The sequence below is a fragment of the Poecile atricapillus genome, chromosome 9 (assembly GCF_030490865.1).
Source record: "Poecile atricapillus isolate bPoeAtr1 chromosome 9, bPoeAtr1.hap1, whole genome shotgun sequence".
Taxonomy (NCBI): Eukaryota; Metazoa; Chordata; class Aves; order Passeriformes; family Paridae; genus Poecile; species Poecile atricapillus.
Genome location: NC_081257.1, coordinates 17,390,144 through 17,409,759, shown reverse-complemented (window position 1 = coordinate 17,409,759; position 19,616 = coordinate 17,390,144). Strand labels below are relative to the sequence as shown.

General features: G+C 44.4%; 1 protein-coding gene across 1 annotated transcript in view; it reads right to left on the bottom strand.

Moving 5' to 3' along the window:
* SYNPR (synaptoporin) overlaps nucleotides 1-19,616 on the bottom strand; it is a 98,620-nt gene that overhangs the window by 3,627 nt on the left and 75,377 nt on the right. The window contains exon 4 of the mRNA XM_058845358.1: nucleotides 8,557-8,755. Coding sequence (XP_058701341.1) covers nucleotides 8,557-8,755 — 199 coding nt within the window. The remainder of the gene's footprint in view (nucleotides 1-8,556; nucleotides 8,756-19,616) is intronic.

Sequence of the window (19,616 nt, the reverse complement as noted above, 5' to 3'; positions counted from 1 at the left end):
TGAAAAGAGGGGAGAAGGTGGGGTGGTCCCTCCAGGTTCCAGCAGCTCTGCTCTGATCCACTCTGCTCACTTTCCCCTCGAAAGACTCTCAGGAGCATGCACAGGCATAAACTTCTCCTTGTCTTAGCCAGAACAAGTGGCCAAGTGACACTGTTGTTGTGTGGGTTTGGGGGGAAAGGAGGGAGGAGGTGTGATTTTTCAAGCTTTCTTGTGTCTTGCTAAAACAGAAGAGCCTTTCTGCTGTCATATTTCATCCCATCTGTCAGCCCACAACAGATGGCAGAGGTGCCAAAGTCTAACATACCACTAACTGCATCGCTGCGTCTTGATATCCCACCTCCCATGGGGCTGCTTCCCCTTCCCCCTTGCAGAATAAAGGTGTGCGCGGAAAGAAGGGAAAACACTCATTAAGAACCCAGCGTTTCAGGTTGCTTCTCAAAGAAATAAGCCACCCCTAGGAAACACCATTCTCATCTACAAGCACACCTGACATTTGGGGAAGGAGCTCTCCGTGGCACCACAGGGGTGGAGGGCGCGAGCCTCCGTCACGCCGGAAGAGGCACCAGCCGATAAAGCCGCCGCACAAGCGAGCCATGAACAAAGGATGTCTCCACTGACGCAGATGGGATTAAATTAACTGTGCTTGGATGCTTTCCCAAAGGATACATCCTTCTCTTTTAACAATTTGTTTTCGGCAGGCCTATGTCTGCCACCGAGCTCTGAGTTCCTCTGACCTCCTTCATGCTGTCCACATGGGCTCTCTTGAAGAGCGTGAAGCCCAGGAGCTGACAACTCCCTTAACACCCAAAGGGACTCCGTGTGGGAAGAGCCATATAGCCCAGAGTAATTTTTCTTCTCAGGGAGATTTCCAGCAAAAGAAATTATTGTATCTCATATGCCTTAGCAGTGAATGAGAAACAGATTCCTAGAGGCAACAGTTCAATTGCAAACATTTCCTAAAAATTCCAGCTGGTAGAAACACGAGGTGTCTGCTGAGCTGTGGATGATGATGGGAGATGCTCTTTATTTGCTGTGAGGTTTGACATGCTATCAACCCAGATGCCAAGCCCTCATGCAGTTTCAGACTGACACTAGAGATGGGGTACACAGCAGAGTTTTGGGGAATGTATTTTCCAAATGACAAGCAACTCTCTCAAGGCCACCACACTTGGAGCAAACCAAATCCAGCTCTGTAATCAGTGCACTGGTGTGCCAATTAAAGACATGCATAACAGCAGGTAGAAATTTGATGCAAACAGAGACAAACTGACTAAAACTAATGCAACACAGGAGACCAAAACTTGCTAAAAAGAAAGGAATTTTAAAAGCAAGCGAAATTCTTGAAGCAGGTGACAGCAGCAGGGGTACACACCAGCTGTTGAGCTTACAGGCTCTGACCCCATGTAGGTGAGGCTCATTGCACAAATTACTGCATCTGCAGGAGCAGTCTGACTGCTGGTATAGCCCATGTCCCGGGCTGTAAGTCCTTCTAGAACATCCCAAGGCACTGTGCCCTTGAGGGGATGGCCCTAAGGGCACTAAGTATTTCATGTGATTTCTCAGGTTTTGTCTTTCCCATCAGAGCAGACTTCCTCTGCTCCCCTGTGCCAGGGAGTTCACAAAGTCTTAAACCCTGCCCTCTCTGCTGCAAGCTCCCCTACACTTCAGAGCAGGTCAGAGCCTTGGGGAAAGGGTTCTTACTCTTGGGGTGCCAGGATCAGCTCTTGTATAGAGGAACTCCCAAAAACCATAAAGTCTGGCTGGGTGCAGGAAACACACCCAGTCAGAAGTGAAAGATGGTACAGTGGGACTCAAAGAGGAAACTGTGCAGCCTGTCTGCTAGCTGGCCAACAGCTGGCCAAGGAGACAGGACAGAAAAGCTAATGGAACACTGGGATTTCTTCGGTAGGTGTTGTCATCAAGGCTACATGGCCACACTCAGGCTCTCGGAGTACTTTTTCTTTCTCTGTGCAATGCAAGGAGCAAAATGTATGATTCTATGACTAGAGAGAACTTGCATCTTCCTATTTATTTTGAATCTTTGTGAACCTTTAGCTTTGGCTGGAACTTGAACCTCTCTTGTTTTCAAGTGGGTTTGCATTTCTGGCTCTGGCTCTGTGAACATTTTCACAGCTCTGGGTGGAACAGAGTTACAAGATAATGACATGCTGAAAATAAAAGTGAATTTCAAGCTAAGCTGTTCTGTGGCTTAATGTCTATCTGGGGAATTTCTCCTTGGTAATTAAGGCCAGAGTGCCTGCATACTAAAACAAATCTTGCATTTCAATGTTTAATATCCCTACAGCATGGGTGAGTATTTTTTTCCTTCAGAACAAAGTAATTTTTTTGTAGTTGCTCTCTTAAAGTGGTGTCTACAGATCTCTTCAGTGTGTATTGTTGTACGATTACACTACACACCTAATTGCCAAGTTTCTCTCTCAGATCGCAGCTGAGATACTTTGCTGTGCCTACAGATGCCTTTGGGAAAGAAGGAAAATAGGAACATGTAAAGAAAGGCAAAAACCAAAATTTAAAATACTCTGAGTATACAAGGAGGGACTTTTTCAGATCCTGAAGTATGTGGGGGAAAAAAAAATAAAAAATTCTTGCTGCCTTTTTCAAGCTGAAACTTGCTATTACTGAGTTTGCCAAAAATGCCTACTTGGAACAATTTTATATATTATACATTTTAGAATAGAACTGTGAATGCCTTTTCTTTCCATAACAATTGAAATATTTCTCCTTGCTAACAAGCTACTTACTGGCTTTTGCAAAATGTCCCTCTTTGAAAGGCGAATTACAGTCACTTAAGCCTCCTGAGCACAGTTTTGGATTGCCCAGTGTCTGGCACAACCTCACCCAACCAAGAGTCTCTGCAGAAGCTGCTCGTTCACTCAGAAAGGGGACGTGTTTCATCTGCTCCAAGCTGGTCAGTGGCTTCATCAGCCCCTGAAGGCTGTGACACACATGTCCCTGCGTGCCCCCTGCGCCCTGCTCGCCCTCCCAGCCAAGCCTGGCAGGATGGTTTTGGGCTGTCACGGCTGGAAACAGGCAAAACCTCAGCTCTGGCCTGGCCAGAGTGCTCCTGGCATCCCTCCTCCCTCACAGAGTGGCAGCTGCTGCCCTGTAACTGGTTCCATGCAGGGCTCGTGCTACAAAACCTTTCCATTCGCGAAAGCTCTCTCACGCATTTACAGCCCCCAAGGGAGCAGCCCCTCAAATGCTGAGGTCCAGAAACCCTCCTAGTGCCTGTCTAGCGTTGCCAACAGGTTTCATGGCCAGCCATGAAGCGGAAGAGGGAGATTTCTTTACCCAGCAGAGGCAAACCACTCAGAGGATTTGCTTTCACAGTGATAACCATCCTAAAAATTCAAGAACTACCCCAGCAAGAGCCACAGCCCTGGTCCCAGCCGGGAAAGCGGCCAACAGCAGATTGCTGCAGGCAGCAAACGCCTTCCTACAGTGGCATTTTAGCTCTTTTTTGGTTTGAACGAGGTCCCACCCCAGATTTTCTGCCGAATGAAGCTTTGAAAGAATTACATGCTTCTTGCAATAGTTTAAGGCCTTGCAAGCTTGCTTCTGGCAGGGAAGTGCAGAGCCTTTGGGAGGCACCAGCATGTACAGCAAGGTCACCCTGGCTTGTGCTTTAAAAGGAGATGACAAGAGCAGGCTCAAACAGCTCTTTGAAATACAAAGAAATATTCAGGTTCTTCCTAATTTCATTTTTCAACTGTAAAGAATTCAGTCTTTGTTTTTATAGATGGCTCTTTACTCTTTTCCTGTCTCTTTTCTAGACAACTGGACACTGGTGAGGAAGGACATGTTTAATCAAAGAGGCATCCAAAGAGCAGACCAGGGTGTACTTAACTCATTTGATCTGCAACATATGTAAAGAACCAAATGCCTTTTTGCATAATGTGATTATTCATGGGATTCCAGATGCAAAGGAAAGATCTCATCTTCTTAAGATATAAGCATCTTTATGCACCACAAGAATGAGATTATCAAGTAATCACTATAAAAATGAAATGTATCTTTTCAGGGCTATGTCAGTCACTTTTCTTGGCTGAATAATTTTATACTTTTATATTAATTGACTGGAATATTAATAAAGTGATTTACATTTATACATGAATGCATGTGGTTTCTCATGGCCAAGCTATAACTTCTCAGAGAAAAACCTGAAGGCACATAGGGCTGTCAGCATGTGGATTTTAAATAGAGTGCATATGGGGCAAAGAAACCATAGGAAAAGTAAGAAGTCTGAGTGATGGGGACTGATACACATTGACTGCGACTATTCTTTCTTTTCTGAGAGACATATGGAAGCATCCCATCCCTGATCCCCAAAAATTTCAGCACAGCTGGGTTGGTTACTCTCTACTTGCAAGAAGCTCCAAATGTATAGACCTGAAGCAGAGCACCAACACAGGTGCCTGGGCTGGCAGTCCCAGCGTGCAGCTCCTCCCCAGCTTAGATTAGTTTGGTCTGAGAGATGGGGATGTACTGAAAACTGGTGGCATTTTACATCACATTCTTTAAAATCTAAGTCACCACCTCCAATTAATTTCTTTTAAAAGTTTCTGGCTCTCAAGCACTAATCAGTCACTTGAGAAGCTGCCTTGTCCTCGTTGTACCCACCAAGGTGAGACCCCAGCTCCTCAATGCACACCTGCACCGTGGGAGTTTGCAATGGAATGAAAATCACAGCTGTGGTTTGCAGAGCTCAGAAACACACAGAATGTTTCTATGAGGTACTAAATCCCTGGTAACCTGCTCCTTGTTCCTTCAGAAACAGGGAATCCAAGGTCCTCTCTTAGGTTCATTTATCTGTAGGAACCCCCTCGGATGATCCCTCAGGGAGCCAGCAAGGGAAGCACAGGGTGCATACTGCAAGATCTCACTGCTGCCTGCTCTGTGGGAGTGGATAAATAACACAACCAGGGCCCTGTGTGACCAGAACAAAGACTTTTATCCCCAAAACCTGACAGACAACATTAGCAACAGAAATGGTTTACTGCATAGTGAATAAACACACCACTGCCATCCAAACAGACAGGGAAGGGGTTAACTGCTTCTCCCACTGGAAATATTTCCTTGCTATCATGCCTCACTCCACACTGAATGCTAAAATATTTTTCCACAGTTAAAGTGATGCTTCACTGAGAACTAAGCACATCCAGCTCATATCCCTGTATCTGTATAAACAAAGTAAACTTGAAACATTTGTGACTGAAGTTTTCCCTGCAAGTTTCTTGTGACTTAATGGTCATTAAATTCCTAATAATCGCATCTTCTGCACCCAGTCAGGCTGCTGCAATTTGGAAATGTATTGAGAGTGTTCTGTCTGTGACTGCCTGTGCAGGGACCTTTTGAAAAAATATTATAAAATTTCAAGCGAAAGGGGTTTTTTCCTCTCTCAACTTCTCCTGTCATACTCATTTTTCAAATCCTGAAAATTTGTCAGGAGAAAAGGCAGCTCTGAGAGAGTGCTGCTTAAAGGCAGATGTCATCCCAGACTGAAAAAATATGAAGCCAAGAGGAAATACAAGGCTTAAAACAGGAATGGTTTTAACTATGAAATTGTGATCAGTCACTGCAGCAGAAGCAAGGATGGATGAAACTATCATCTTCAAAGTCTTCACTATGAGAGAAAACTGGTAGTCTGGATAAGATGCCTGATGCACTGATCCTGCCTGGTGATGAAACCGAGCATGGGCTGCCTTGCCTGCTGCACCAACACGTGCTGCACCACAGATTTCTGCAGCACTTTTCTTTGGAAGGAACAATCTCAGGGATGAGACATACTCACACATCTGATCTGATACACGTCAGTTCAGAGCAGCATCTGCCTGGAGCTGGAGGACACACTGCCTGCCTCCCTCACAGAGTGTGTGACATCCTGTAGGTGAGCACTGCAGCCCTGAGAAACTGGTTTTCACTCCAAGTTTTCTTTTTCCTTGACCACTGAATTCCTCCTGGCTACAGCTGCCAGCTTTTCCTCTCTCTGGGGCTCTGCATTTTCCCTACAACTCCACTGCACAGAGGGACTCAACACCTGTCCCAGCCAGGCTGTGATGCTGCAATCATTGCACTGGACAGTGTCCAGGGAAACCAGCAAGGATGTGCTCCAGGCAAAAAAGGTTCTTTTTTTCTAAAAATACCAAATACAACAGAGCATGCAGTGCACAGAAGTTGCAGGAGCATTTGGCTGGGGAAGATGGGACTCGTCTCCTGTCAGGCATAACCTGACCATAACCCTCAGCCATTCCCAGAACCACTCACCAGCAAAAGCTACTTTTGCTGTAAGACAAACTCAAAAGCATCTTTATATTCTGAAAAAATAAGGCCATACAGCCTTGGTTTAAATACTGGGAAAATGCAAACAGAGGCTTTGGTAGCAGACACTGGTTAAATTTAACCTGTAGATTCAATTACAATCCATTACACAGAACAAATTAAGTCAATGTGACATTAATGATGTAGCGGATTGTGCTATGCATCCTGTGACAGACACGACTGCAGCATCAGTTTCAGGAAAGTCCTGGACAAAGGTAAGACATGGCCACATCATAATGTGACATATTAATACTATCATTTCTCTTTCCTTTTTCTATTGCTACAGAGGAAAATGTGGTTGGTCAAAAACAAGAATCCTTTTCCGTAAGAAAATTAAGATGGAAGAATTCTGTTTCTGAGACAGTTTGAAATGAGATCTTACTTGATACCAAGAAGAAGCAAGATACCCTATATTTTGCCTGTTCTTTGTCTCCTCTGTGCGGATTTCCTTACATTTCCTCAAGGTTCCAATGTGTTGGTTTGGCGTAGGCTGGTTTTTGGTAACAGGAGAGGGCCACAGATTTGGTTTCTGTGAGAAGCTGCTGGAAGCTTCCACCATGTCTGACAGAGCCAGTCTCTGTTGGTTCTGAAGATGGACATGCTGCTGGCCCAGTCAGAGAGGTTGATAATGCCTCTGTGATGGCATTTGAGAAGAAAATCAAAACTTGTACGGACAGTTTTTCCAGGAGTGGCAAGGCACCACTGCCGGGGCCATCTCGGTGCGGCCTGCGGTGAGCCGTGCCTGCCTGGCCGCCCCTGGGCAGCCCCACCACGGGCAGAAGGGCAGGGCCGGCAGCAGCTTCCCCTTCCCAGCGCCCGGCACGAGGAGAGGCGTTAAACAGCACCGGGCCACTCTTGTGGGTGCCTGGCATTTGGTCAGTATCAAACCATGACACCCAAGAAACCCCAAATGAAGTGGATTCATTTCCTTTGATATGGAAAGAGAACTTTTTTGGTAAAAGTTCATCAGTTTTGAATTATGCAAACTCAAAAGAATAGTTCACATCTCCCTGTAGCAGGAAAATCTTTCCCTCAAACCCCCAGGATGCGAAGTTTACCTTCCTCCAGTTTAATCTTTCACTGGCTGTTATTGTAGCTACTTCCTTTAATAGATTTAGCTTTTCTGCACTGGCAAGTTATTTTTCTTCCCATTATATGTTTCTGATATTCTTTACTGGTGGCTTTTAGCCACTTAAGTTTCAGCAAACTGTCTGGTTTCTGTCTTTCATAAATTTTAGCATTTTCTGAAATCCAGAACTAACTTTTTCTTTACATGGGTCCTTGACAAACTCCACCCACCTTCACACCAAGACTTCAGAGAAGTATTTTCTCTTCCTTAGTAACCTTCTCCTTGCAGTCATGAAGAAGAGGGTTGTCTATGAAAGGGAGACTGTGCTGCAACTCTACAGCCCACAGATACAGAGACCTGACCCAAATTCAGGTGAGGGTCAGCACCCAGTGCTTGGCAGCCCAGCAAGACCATGGAGTGCATCATGGGCCAAAATGTACTGAGAGGCAACAGACACCTGGACCAAAACAGCCCTCACTGGCTTTACAGTCTCAATTTATGAGCAAATATATGCACAGCAGCACTTGCTTTTTATCACAAGCCTTCAGGAATCAGTAAAAATAAAAATAAAAGCATAACCAGCCACAGTTTGATGGGTGCAGACAATGATAACTGGAAAGCTCATAAACCAGTGTGGAGAAACATGCTGGGAGCTCAGTGTCATGCTAGGAATACAGCCACAGCATTCTTCAAAGCAAAATAATTTGGCTTAACCCTGCAGTAATTAGCAATAAGCAATCTCCCTGGCTAGGCTTTGATCAGGGGCATGGCTTCATCTGTCTGCTAGGACAATGCTTAAGATCTCCTCTTCCCTTTTTTCCCCACCAATAAAGCTCTACTATCACAGACATAGGGCTGAGATGCCAATCCTGCTACACGTTCATCATTTGTGTGATCATCATCGCTCTGGGCAGCGGGAGAGAAGCACAGAATTTCACAAGTACACATAGGACTAAACTCCTCCTGCATACAGCCTCCTTTGTTGTTAAAATATTAAATCACCATTAAGATAAAAAACAGGTGAATGCAGAGATGTTTTGGGCAGCAGGACACCTGGATCTCCCAGACCATGCCAAAACCTCAACAACTGAAAAAGCAAGAGCTGAAGACCTACGCCTGAAAACACTGCAAATGCTGTAAACACTTACAATTAAAGGCCCTCTGTTGTTTTCACGGTACTTGTTCTGGAAGAAGATATAAACCACAGTGGCAGCCAGCGAGTAGAGGAAGGCGAAGACCGCGATGGTGACGAAGAACTCGGCGGAAGAGGAGAAGTCCCCTATCAAGGCGAGTGTTTCCCGGCGCTTGCCTTCACAAGTGGGAGCCTCAAAATTCACTTGATGCAACCTGGAAAACATCCCATAGAGCAGCAGGTGAAGTACAGAAAATGGAAACTGTCATCTGAATAAAGATGAATATATTTGCTCTGTTTCATTCCTGATGCACCTTGACCCCTGTGAATAACTGGCAGCTGTGGGCTGTGCTCCTCAGAACCCTGTGAGTGCCAAGGTGAGACTGAGCACATGAACACATCTTTTAATCAATCCCAGAGAAAAGTTTATATTCCAGTGGTTTGGTACAACCCTCCCTCTCCTTTCTGGGGTTTTGCCATGGCAACAACTGAAAAAGGATAACATGAGAAACAATTTGATTCTCAAATTCTTACAATCCAGGCAGAAGAAAACAGGTCTTATCCTCAGTACTAAGCCCATGGGATATCCATGTTTGGATGTTCACAAATTCCTTGCATAAAATTGTCTAGTGTAGAGCTACCCGTGGCTGTTAGCCCACAGGGCTGCAGGCCACATAGTGCTGCTACATTACAGGCTTTTAAAATCAAGCTGCAGCAGAAATACACAACTTGGATCAAAGAAAAAGTCTGCATACCCTGGTTTAAGCAACCTAAGCCCTAACTTGATACTCACATAGTGTTTATCAGTGACTGAGCTGATAAACTCAGTCACATCTAAACAGATTAATAGTTCTGTCTGGAAGCTCCAGCGAGAGACTTTTTTCTGTAATAATTTTAATTTCTGATACAGAAAAAGGAAGAGGACACATGGAGGGGTCATTTTGGCAGGTCCTGTTGCACGGCCCAGATTCTCATCACTGGAGATGTGGAGCCCAATGAGGGATCATGTTGTTCTGCTCCACACAGGGCGAGTGGAGGGGACGAAGCCAGCAGCAATTAGAGAACTGATGATCTGGTGCTGAGAAAGGATTAGGCCTTCTGGGAGACATTCCTCTGCTCAATGGCAATTAATGTGTGCAACAGCAAGCCAATGGCAGCAGCAGCCATAACTGTATTTGGCTAAATAAAAAGTTAATTCCCCAGAGGAAAACAAAGTACCCACAAAAGAAATCACAGAAGACAGATTAATGGACATTGGAAGATTGGATGACTTTTTGCTTTTGCTGGTCCCGATTAAATGTACCTAAACGTAGGCAGGACCTTTTCATCAGAGGTTGATGAATAACGCCAGTTATTTGCCTCAGAGGTTTTATTCCCTGTCATCATAGTAGTGGTGGGATGAAAACAAAAACCAAGTATGCCCAGATTGCAGAGATGAGCAGTGGCTGAATCACCTTTCTTGCATAAAGCCAACAAAGCCTGATGAAATCTGAAAACATAAGAGAGATCCTAATGTTCATGATCAGTTTCCTGACTTTACTGTTTCCTGGCATCACTGCACACACACTTTTCATCAGGGCTTATTGTTATTTCCTAAAACTGGGGGATAAAAGGAGAAGTAAGATTTCCTAGTGCCTGTCATGCCAGTTTTGCAATCTGGAGAGAAAGTGGTATTGTTTTAACCAATACCACGACAATGGAAAGATTTGAAATGCATGATTTGCATGGTCTAAAAAGGAAGATTTCTCTGCTTTCCTTTTACAGCTGTGTGTTGGTTTTGCACAGGCTGGAAGCTTCCACCATGTCCAGCAGAGCCAATCTCTGAGGGCTCTGAACATGGACATGCTGCTGGCCATGGCTGGGACAGTTACAGAGGTTGGTAATGCTCTGTGATAGCAGATTTAAGAAGAAAATCAAGACAAACGGCACACAATTTTTCTTTGGCTAGTGTCTAACCATAACAAAGCTACTTGGGTGCTGTACTGACACAGAACAAAACCATGTTTCAAAGTACCTTGAAAATTGTGGAAGGCTCTGTGGGGCTCTGGATCAGTAAGAAACATGGCCCATCCCTCCCTCCTTCCCCAGGGGAATGCAGTGCTGTGCAGCCAAAGGCTGTCTCAGTCCTCATCAGGGCTCAAGGCCAGCTTCAGGACAGCAGGAAGGACACCAGCAATGGTGTGCAGAGCCAGAGGTGAGCACTGCTGTCTGCTTCTGCCCACCAGCAGACCAAGAGTCTCCTTGTCAGCCCAGCCTTCGCAACTCAACGGTCAAGGCTAGGAGGGGCTTCTTTGGCTGGTTGTTATTGTTGGTCCAAACCTCCAAATTTCTGATTCTTCAATAACTCATGGCATTTGCTGTGTTTGAAGGGCCACACTCAGGTACCACAGCTGCTGTTTTAGGGCCCTGCTCAGGTTGTGGGATCTGTTTCTGTAGCTGAACCCAGCAAAAGCCAGGCTTTGATGCAGTGGGGAGAGCTCTGAGCTTTTGCTACCACCTCCCCTCACATCACTTGCACAAGCACTGTGAAACCGGGCTGAGCTACATTAAATACAACCCAAGTGCTTTGGGGAAAAGAAGAACAAGGCAATTCTGCATGCATTTTATTGTGTACAACATGTCTTTATAGTGTTGTTTTCTTTCCCTCCCCAGAAGCCCTGAAGTGCAGACTAGACCACATGTGTTGTTGCAAGTAGCAGCTCAAACTCCTGTGCACACCAAAGAGGAAATAACTTACTGAATATTTCTATCAAGATTCAGACTTGGAGTTGCTGCCCACCCCTGCCCCTCTGACTGTCCACTGTCAACACAGCCCAGTCTCATCATCACAACCACCAGCCTTTACAATACATGGTAAATCAAGGGAGACCATTTTCCTTTTCTATTCTCTGTTTTCCTGACTGCACCTTGGTTCTGAATCATAAGCCAGAAAAAAAATGTTCATATATTAACACCACACTTGTACCTTCTCAGTAGTGCTTTTGTGGCCAGGCACCTGTCAGGGATACGAGATCACAGAAACCTTCTTCCATCAAGTTATTTTTATTCACTTGCTTTTTTATTTTTTTTAGGTTTCCTTGAAGAAATCTAAGAGGATGTGCACTAATTGATGCCTCTTGTGGCCACCTCACCTATGGCAAAACAACTGAGATCTCTGTTGTGCAAAGGGCCCCAAAATAGACCATGATTCAGACCTGGGAAGAGAAGCTGTGACAGGGAAGAGAAGTGAGAGAGCCAAGCCCTGCGGTGCTTAGGGTGGATGCTGACTTTACATGATACATCTGAAAAGTTTCTTTAAGGCAGGGGAGGATCGGTGACAGAAACTCCAGTTTCTCTAATCAAAACCTTTTTGATCTGGAATGACATCTCCGAAAGAAAACTCTGATTTTTTTTCCCCCACTGATGTTGCTGAGTCAGCATCTCTGGGGGCAGAATGGTTTGGTGATGACTCACAAAACATTAATTGCCTCTGCCTCCCACTTTTGATATAATTCTACCTGTTCTGTCTCTTACTTCCTCTGACTTACTCTTGTTTCATCTTCTCTTATCTCTCTTTGTTTACACCCCACCTTTTCTTTCAAGTCACCCTTGGCCAGTGCCTTCCTTCTGCTGCTTTTCCAACTCAAACACCACCCCTCCATTCCACCTTTGACTCTCCACTTGCTAAACAAAATCAGGAGTGACCCTTTGCAATCACACCCTTTGCACTTTGTTAACGTTTGTTAGGCTGCATTAACAAGAATTATTTTCACTGATTGATGGACAATGCAAATAAGGAACACAACAGTAATGAATTTACTTAATTAGGGAAACCTTTCCCCCTGTAAGTTCCACCATGGCTTTTTCTGCCTTGTACTGCTATTCTACCTTGTACTGGGTATTGCTATTAATTCAGAAATAAAGCTCCTGCCTTTGGAATGTGACCTTGCACCCCACACTCAGCAGAGCTGCACTGAGGTCATCCTTGCTGCTCATTGTTACCAGCACCACCCCCTTTGTTAACAGCAATTGTCATGGCCAAGCCATCCAGGCCCAAATTCCACCAAATTCACTTCAATCTGAAGCAAGTCCACCAAAAGCAGTCAAGTTTCACTGATGAAGTCACAGTAATTAAGGGCTTCTGAGGCTTCTTCTACCACTTGGCAAACTTTCCATTGCCGTGGGAAATATGATGACAAGACAGCTGTATTGTCTAGCTTGACAAGATCAAAAGAGGGCAGGAATGTTTTACAGTGAAAAAAGGGATTTTTACATTGTTCCATGTAATAGCGAAGAACAGTTACATTTTCAGATGCTAATTACCCTTGCTCTGAAAACAATATATGAAGCCAGACACAGTGAACAAAGCTACAGCTGTTACGTGTGCATGGGGGAGCAAAAGTTGGGCTCTCTCCATGTGAATGTGAAGCTGCCTTTTCTTCCTCAACTTCCTCAGCACAATATTCATGCCACAGCTTTCTTCTAATCATAACCCACCATTTTTCTGAGCAGCTTAGCTCCCCTAAAGATCCTTGACCATGAAAATGGTCAGAGCCAACAGCCCTAAAGATCTGTCTCACTCCACCAGCAGACAGAAGAGCCCAGGCAGAAGGGTGAGTGATCTAATCTTGTCTGATTCACTCCCTTCACACAGGGATGCACACAGGGCTTAGACTTGAAGCCAGCAGAACACGTAATTAACACAAGAATGTGCTCAAATGTTATTGATGAACCAGCATAGATCTCCTCTTCTGGGCTTTGATCAGTGTGTGGATTAATAAATAACAGATAAAGTTCTGCCTCCAAAAATTCTCAATGAGAGTTTAGTGTTTCTCCATTCCTTTACTAGGATCTAGTGAAAAACAGGCAAAAAAAAAGCACTCTGTTTTGGCAGGTTGTCCTATTTTCTGAAAATAGCATCTTGTAATCCACCCTCCAACCTGTCTACAACATGCTGGAACAAAATCTGCAACACCCACATACATGCTTGCAAAAACCCAGAGATCCATTATCTTTTCATTGGGCTGTGTTTCCCCCCAAGTTGTTTCTGGAAGTCAAACTGTCAAATGTCTTTAGTGTCTGCAAATCCCTGAGAGAAATACATTGCTAGAAGTGAGTTATTGGAGTAGTGCTTGTGGAGGGGTTTCTTGGGAAATGTTTATCTTGGCTGATGATCTCCAAAATAAGGGAAGAATGAATTTTCAAAATACAGTAGTGAAATGCTGACATGCAGAGAACCCCTCAGCAAGTCAAAGTGCTCTGCTGAGGCACAAAAACGTGACAAAGGTTTACATCTTTCTTTCTCTGGGATACAGAGTAAAGGCATTTCTTTTAGCTAGCCCTGAACACAGTGGAGTTCCCTCATTTCAGAGGACTATGCTGGTGTGCTTTGACACCGCTGCCTCCAGCCAGCCAGTCCCTTGGAAAATATACCTTTAGAGGTGCCAAATACGTATTTTTTTGTAGGTTTAGTGGAAGAATACAAATAAATGGGAGCCTTTTCTCACACAAAAGAGATCATCATCACTGTAAAACTTCTCTAGAGATATTACCTACATTAAGAAAAACACTTTGAAAGTCATCTCTAATAGTCAGGTCAAAGCAAAAATCTGCCTACAAATAAAAAGTCTTTTCTTGAAGGAAATTGGGGTCCACTGACTCTTCCAACACTCTTCCCAGCCTGCTCTTCTCACTGCAAAGAACACTTCCCCCAATGCTGGGAATTCCTGAATGTTTGGTGTTAAATCCTGGCTATCTTTAAGGCTGCTCACACAGCAAGGAACAGGCTTCCTTCCAGTCTCCAAGAGGCTGGATGGAGTGAAAAGCTCTGCAGCTTTCTTATCCTCCTCCTTCCCCCAAATCTGCTCTGTAAGGACAAACTTCTGAGTGGGGAGACCCTGCAGTATCAAAACCATTATCCAGCAACAGGATCTGAATCCTTGCACCCAGGCATCCAGGAGCTGCTGAAGTTAGGCAGACAGCCTGTTAATACCACATTTGAACACCTTGAAGCCATTAATGCTGAAGTTCTCTCCAGCCTTTCAAAGTCAAATAGCTGAGATGTTATTCAAGCCCTGGACAACTGTGGGGGGAGATGGTGTTTGCCCCTCGGCATGACAGCAGCTACCATGGAGGTGACTGCTCCCTGGCCCTTTTGCACCTGTGCAATTCTGGTAAAATCTGAGGTTTCTACCATTTTTCTAACAATGACAAGACTGTTTCTCACCCCAAACTGCTCTCCAACAGCTCTTTTCCCAATATGAAGAAATTACCACTTACTCAAGTATTCCCATCCCTTGCCTTCTCATTACCCATCTGCCATGATGCACATCTCAGTGCTGCCTGCACATACCCCAGCCCTTCAAAACAGAGATGCTTATCCATCCCTGCTAACTATCCCAGCAGTTTTCCATACCTCACACCATCAGCTGCCCCAAAAAAACAGCATCCTTCCAGATTCCCCAGCACCCAAAGGTGCCTTCAGTACCCTGCTCCCCTACAGAGCAGCAGCACATTTGTTTTCACCACAAACCTGCCCCTACAAAATCGCTTCATTTTTCTCTGGAGACAGAAAGCAAAATTAAAATTCGCCATCCAACTCAACAATCCAAGCCTGGCCTTTTGTTTCTGTCCTTTCTAGAGGAAGAAAGAATAGAGTTGGCTGATCAAAGAATATTTGAAAATATTTCACTTTGAACTTCTGTCCCCTCAATAAAATCTCTCAATTTATTACAAAAAAAATAATTCCAAAGCCCACATCACTCTAGAATTATTCAACACTACCAGTTATTTCACACAAATACATACATCATCTTACAAATATTTATTCCTAGCTCCTAACCTGGACATTTGACCATCCCAAAGATGGAGCTTTGTCACAGCTGACTTCAGTAGCTTATACCCATCCAAATCCATGTCCAGAGCAGCATAACCAAAAAAACCCCAGAAGATGCTGCTGGGAAGCTAACCAGGAAAGCTGCAGCAACCTACACTCTTTTCTGGTTTATGTGCAGTCAAAATAATATAAAGTATTTCCCTCCTAACACTTTCAATTTCTTAGTTTGTCAGGTTCCTGGCCCTCACGAGCACATAGCTGCGCTGCTGATGTTTGGCCAGCACAATTTTCCTACAATGCTGGTTTATCAGGCAGCTCAGAGCAGGCTCACCTCGATGCCTTCCCAGAGCTGGGCACCACATGGGTCCCTCTGCTCCATCCTCTACCCCTCATTTCATTTCTCCTGTTAAGACAATGAGTCTGAACCCCCCTGAGGTGCTCAGGCCTCCAGGAAGAGAAGCTACACAACCCTTTTGAGGACGGGGTCTGCAGGCATGGGACAGGGACAACACTGGTGGTGGGGAGAAGGCACCAGTGCCACACCCCCAGCTTGAGATCCCCCTGCAGGACCCACTCCCTGTGCCTGAGTGCACAAAGCTCTTGGGAAACAGCCTGCACAACACTCCTGGGGGAAGAAACACCCGGACTAGCACCAGCCGTGGGAATGAGCCTCCCCAGACTGTGCACGTAGCAGGAATGCAAACCCTACTACTCCATCGTAGCACCAAAAAGCCAACAAAAAAGGCTCATTATAGAACACATGCTGCTGGGAGTGCTCGGAAAGCTGAGTGGGTGATCCCAACCCCACTTCCAAGCCTTTATCCAAGACCCAGATTTATCTCCCAAGATAATTTCACAGCTCTTCTCGGGAACACATGCTGTGCAAGCAGAGCACAGTGCTCAAAGACATGCTCCACCAGTCTTTACAGCCCAACTACCTTCCCAGACTGGGCACTTGCATTCTTTGTGGTACAGACTAGTGGCATTATACTCTGATTTCCCTTCACTGAGCTATTTTCTCGGGACAAACTGTTTTCTAGACTCTGGGAAACTTTGCTACTATCTCTGAAGGAAGGTAACCCTTAATTATCTTTAAAAAAAGTCATCATGTTCATAGATCAAGGCAAATTATAGGACCTGGAAATGCCACTGGCATACATTTGCATCACCACATAAATAACTATCCAATGTTACCTGGTCCCATCATGAGATCGTGGTGTCACAATCAGAGATAATAAACCTGAAGGATTTTCTGAATTTTACTCAACAGGATGCAACATTATCTCCCTCATTCACATAATTTCCACTTTCCACTAACAGTAGTTAAAATGTAGAAGTTCTGGTTAGCCAAATTATTTGTTAAGAGGTCAAAATTAGGTATAAAAAGCACTGCTGAGATCAGAGTTTGAAACAGTTGTTACAGATAATTAAAGCCCTGACTGAGCCCTCAGTGCCCATCCTACACAGCTAGTTTATATAACAGGGATATTGGTGAAAATCTCCAGCTTAGCTGATGTATTATTGAATATTTTTCCTCATCAGTTCAGCTGTTAACCTCAGATCTGTACTTCTAGATGAGGTGGTCACAATTTGGCAAGAAAAGGGATTAAACTAATGCAGCTTTCATGGACCAGCCTACTGCAGATCCAGAAGGGACCACTCTGACACAGCTTGTGGTCTTCTGAACTCCATCCCATCATCCCTGCAACTCCTGCTTGTGTAAAATCTACTTCTCAAAAGCACCAAATTTTGTTCTAAAAAGTTCCAGGCTGGAGATTTATCCCTTCATTAAGCTGGAATGGGTCATGCAAAGTTTAATTAGCACCTCTCACCTTCCGAGGAGCTCTGCCAAATCCACCTGGGAACTGGGGCATCTACATTTCGGCACAGGTTCCACCTGAAGCCAGTGCACAACTCCTGCTGGCTTGCTTTTGCTCCTGTCTATGCACAGGAGGTTTATGAGGCCACAGCCTGGTTTTGCAGAAGTGGCATCTTCTGTAAGATGAAGACACCCAAAATAAAACACAGACCTTAAGGAGTTTAACTGATTCTGTGACTTTATTCCTTCCTATCTCCAACCTCCCAGGAAGTCTAGGAGCAGAGCCCACCACAGCTGCCTGAAAGTCAGCACTGCAGGCAACTACTTAGTTGAAAGAATTCCTATTTATCAGCAGCTCTCAGTCTCCCAGCCATCACAGACATTTATAATCTTTCCAGCCAGAATGTTTTTCACTGAATTCTGAAGAAAAATTTACTACAAATGGATGACAAAAAATAGAAGGATAGTACACACTGGCACAGAAATGTGCTAACATTAGCAGAAACCTTTTCCAAAGAAAGATGGATGCAAAGCTCAAAAAGTTAGATGCTTTCTCCTTAATTATCATTTGTAGCTTCTAAGCAGGCAATTTAGATCTGGCTGTCATATTTCAAATGGAAGACTAGACTACCCATCGCATGCAGATGAGGTGAAAACTTTCAAGGGTGCTCAATGGGAATGTCTTTATTCAAATGAGCTGCTTAAAGTGAATGAAAAGCTCCCATAAAACACAATTTCCTTTTCCGTCAGAAGGAAGAATCACTTGAAGAGACAGCTTTACTAGCACACTGAAAAGATACTAATAGGTGATTTAGAATAAAATGGAAAACATTTGTTTTGCTCACTGCTGTGATACAAAGATGTGCAAAGACATACTTTCACCAGGGTCTCCCGTTAGCACCACCAGGAAATCCTACTCTGTCCTTTTAGTAATGTGGCTCAGTGCTCCTAACACCTCTGCACACACTTCACCTAACCACTGGCTTAGCTGAGACTGTTTAAAATTTAACCATGTCATCCTCCAGGCCAATATTTTCAAAGTAGTTTTCAGGATGAATGCCCCAAGAAAAGACAAGAGATACTCCAAATTAATTCCTTTGCAGCATTTAACTTGGGCAGACACTGCGTATGCAGGCTTGGGTTAAAGCACCTCCAAAAGCTACAGGCAAAGAGATTTTAGTCCAGGGTCTGCCTTAAGACTTACCAGGCAGCACACTTAGGGGCTGGTACTGAGATGGCTCTCCCTTCCCACTGCCCTGCAGACCTGTCCAGCACAACACCTCTGCTCATGGGACTCCCACGAGCCACAGACCCCACCAGCATCACCCACAGCCAGGGTTTGGCACAGCATTCCTCCCCTGGCCAGGACAGGGCATGACCACAAAGAGCAGGTGATGGCATCAGCACAGAGTACCTCTCATCATCACCAGAGCACTTCTGAGATGCAAAGGTTCATTTAAATCACTACTTGAAGAAGCCCAAGTGTTCCAGCGCAACTCTGCCAGCTGCAAGTAAAACATCATGTTTGTGACACAAATAATCATGTAGCAAAAAATCTCCAGTACTGACTCAGTAAGCAAACAAAAATACTTGCTTTTAGGAGGACTGATGAAAATGCATCTTAAAAATAGTGAATACCAGTAACAAATACATACACAGTAGGTGTACTATTCAACCACTTATTATCAAAGTAAACCCAAAGTACATGATAAAAATGTTGCTGGGATCACAAAAAATAATAAACAAATAGGACCTTCACTAGGACTCTTATTACAGACAAAACATATTGCTTCAGGGCACTTGGGTAAGTGACAAATCCAATCTGAAAGGGTGATGGACTGTGAGATCAACAAATAAGCCCAAGATGCTGATTTTTTTTTCCACGCCTCAAAGAATCATTGCCTGGGTGAGGGTCAAGTTAATGAACATCCTAATATGTGCCAAATTTGCAATAGACTCTGTATCAAGCACAGATCCTAATACTAGAGAAAAACTGCTACTGTAGGGCCAGAGAAATTTATTCCATATTTGAACTTGTAAAACTTTCAAAATTCATATACAGGTACCCAGAAGAGTGGCTGATTTGTGCTTCAAAACATGAGGAAGGAAGAAATGCTTTGTGATAAAACTAGAATCAGGCCTAAATGAGAAAAAACCTCACGTGAATATCTGAAACATCTTTATAAATATCAGATTAGGCATGGAAGAGTCTGGCAGGACCTGTAGAAGAGTATGGCAGAGCTCCAGGAGACACTGCTGGAGGATATTAGGGTTTAGACTTCACGTTAATTTCCACATTACAGGGTGACTCCAGGGTCATGGACGTGGGTTGCAGTAAGCTTAAATGAATCAGTGTAATTGTGGATGGAAAAGCATCCATCTGATCTATTCCAGGAGAGATGGTGGAGCCAGATTTGGGGTCAATGACGTCAATTCTGGGGAG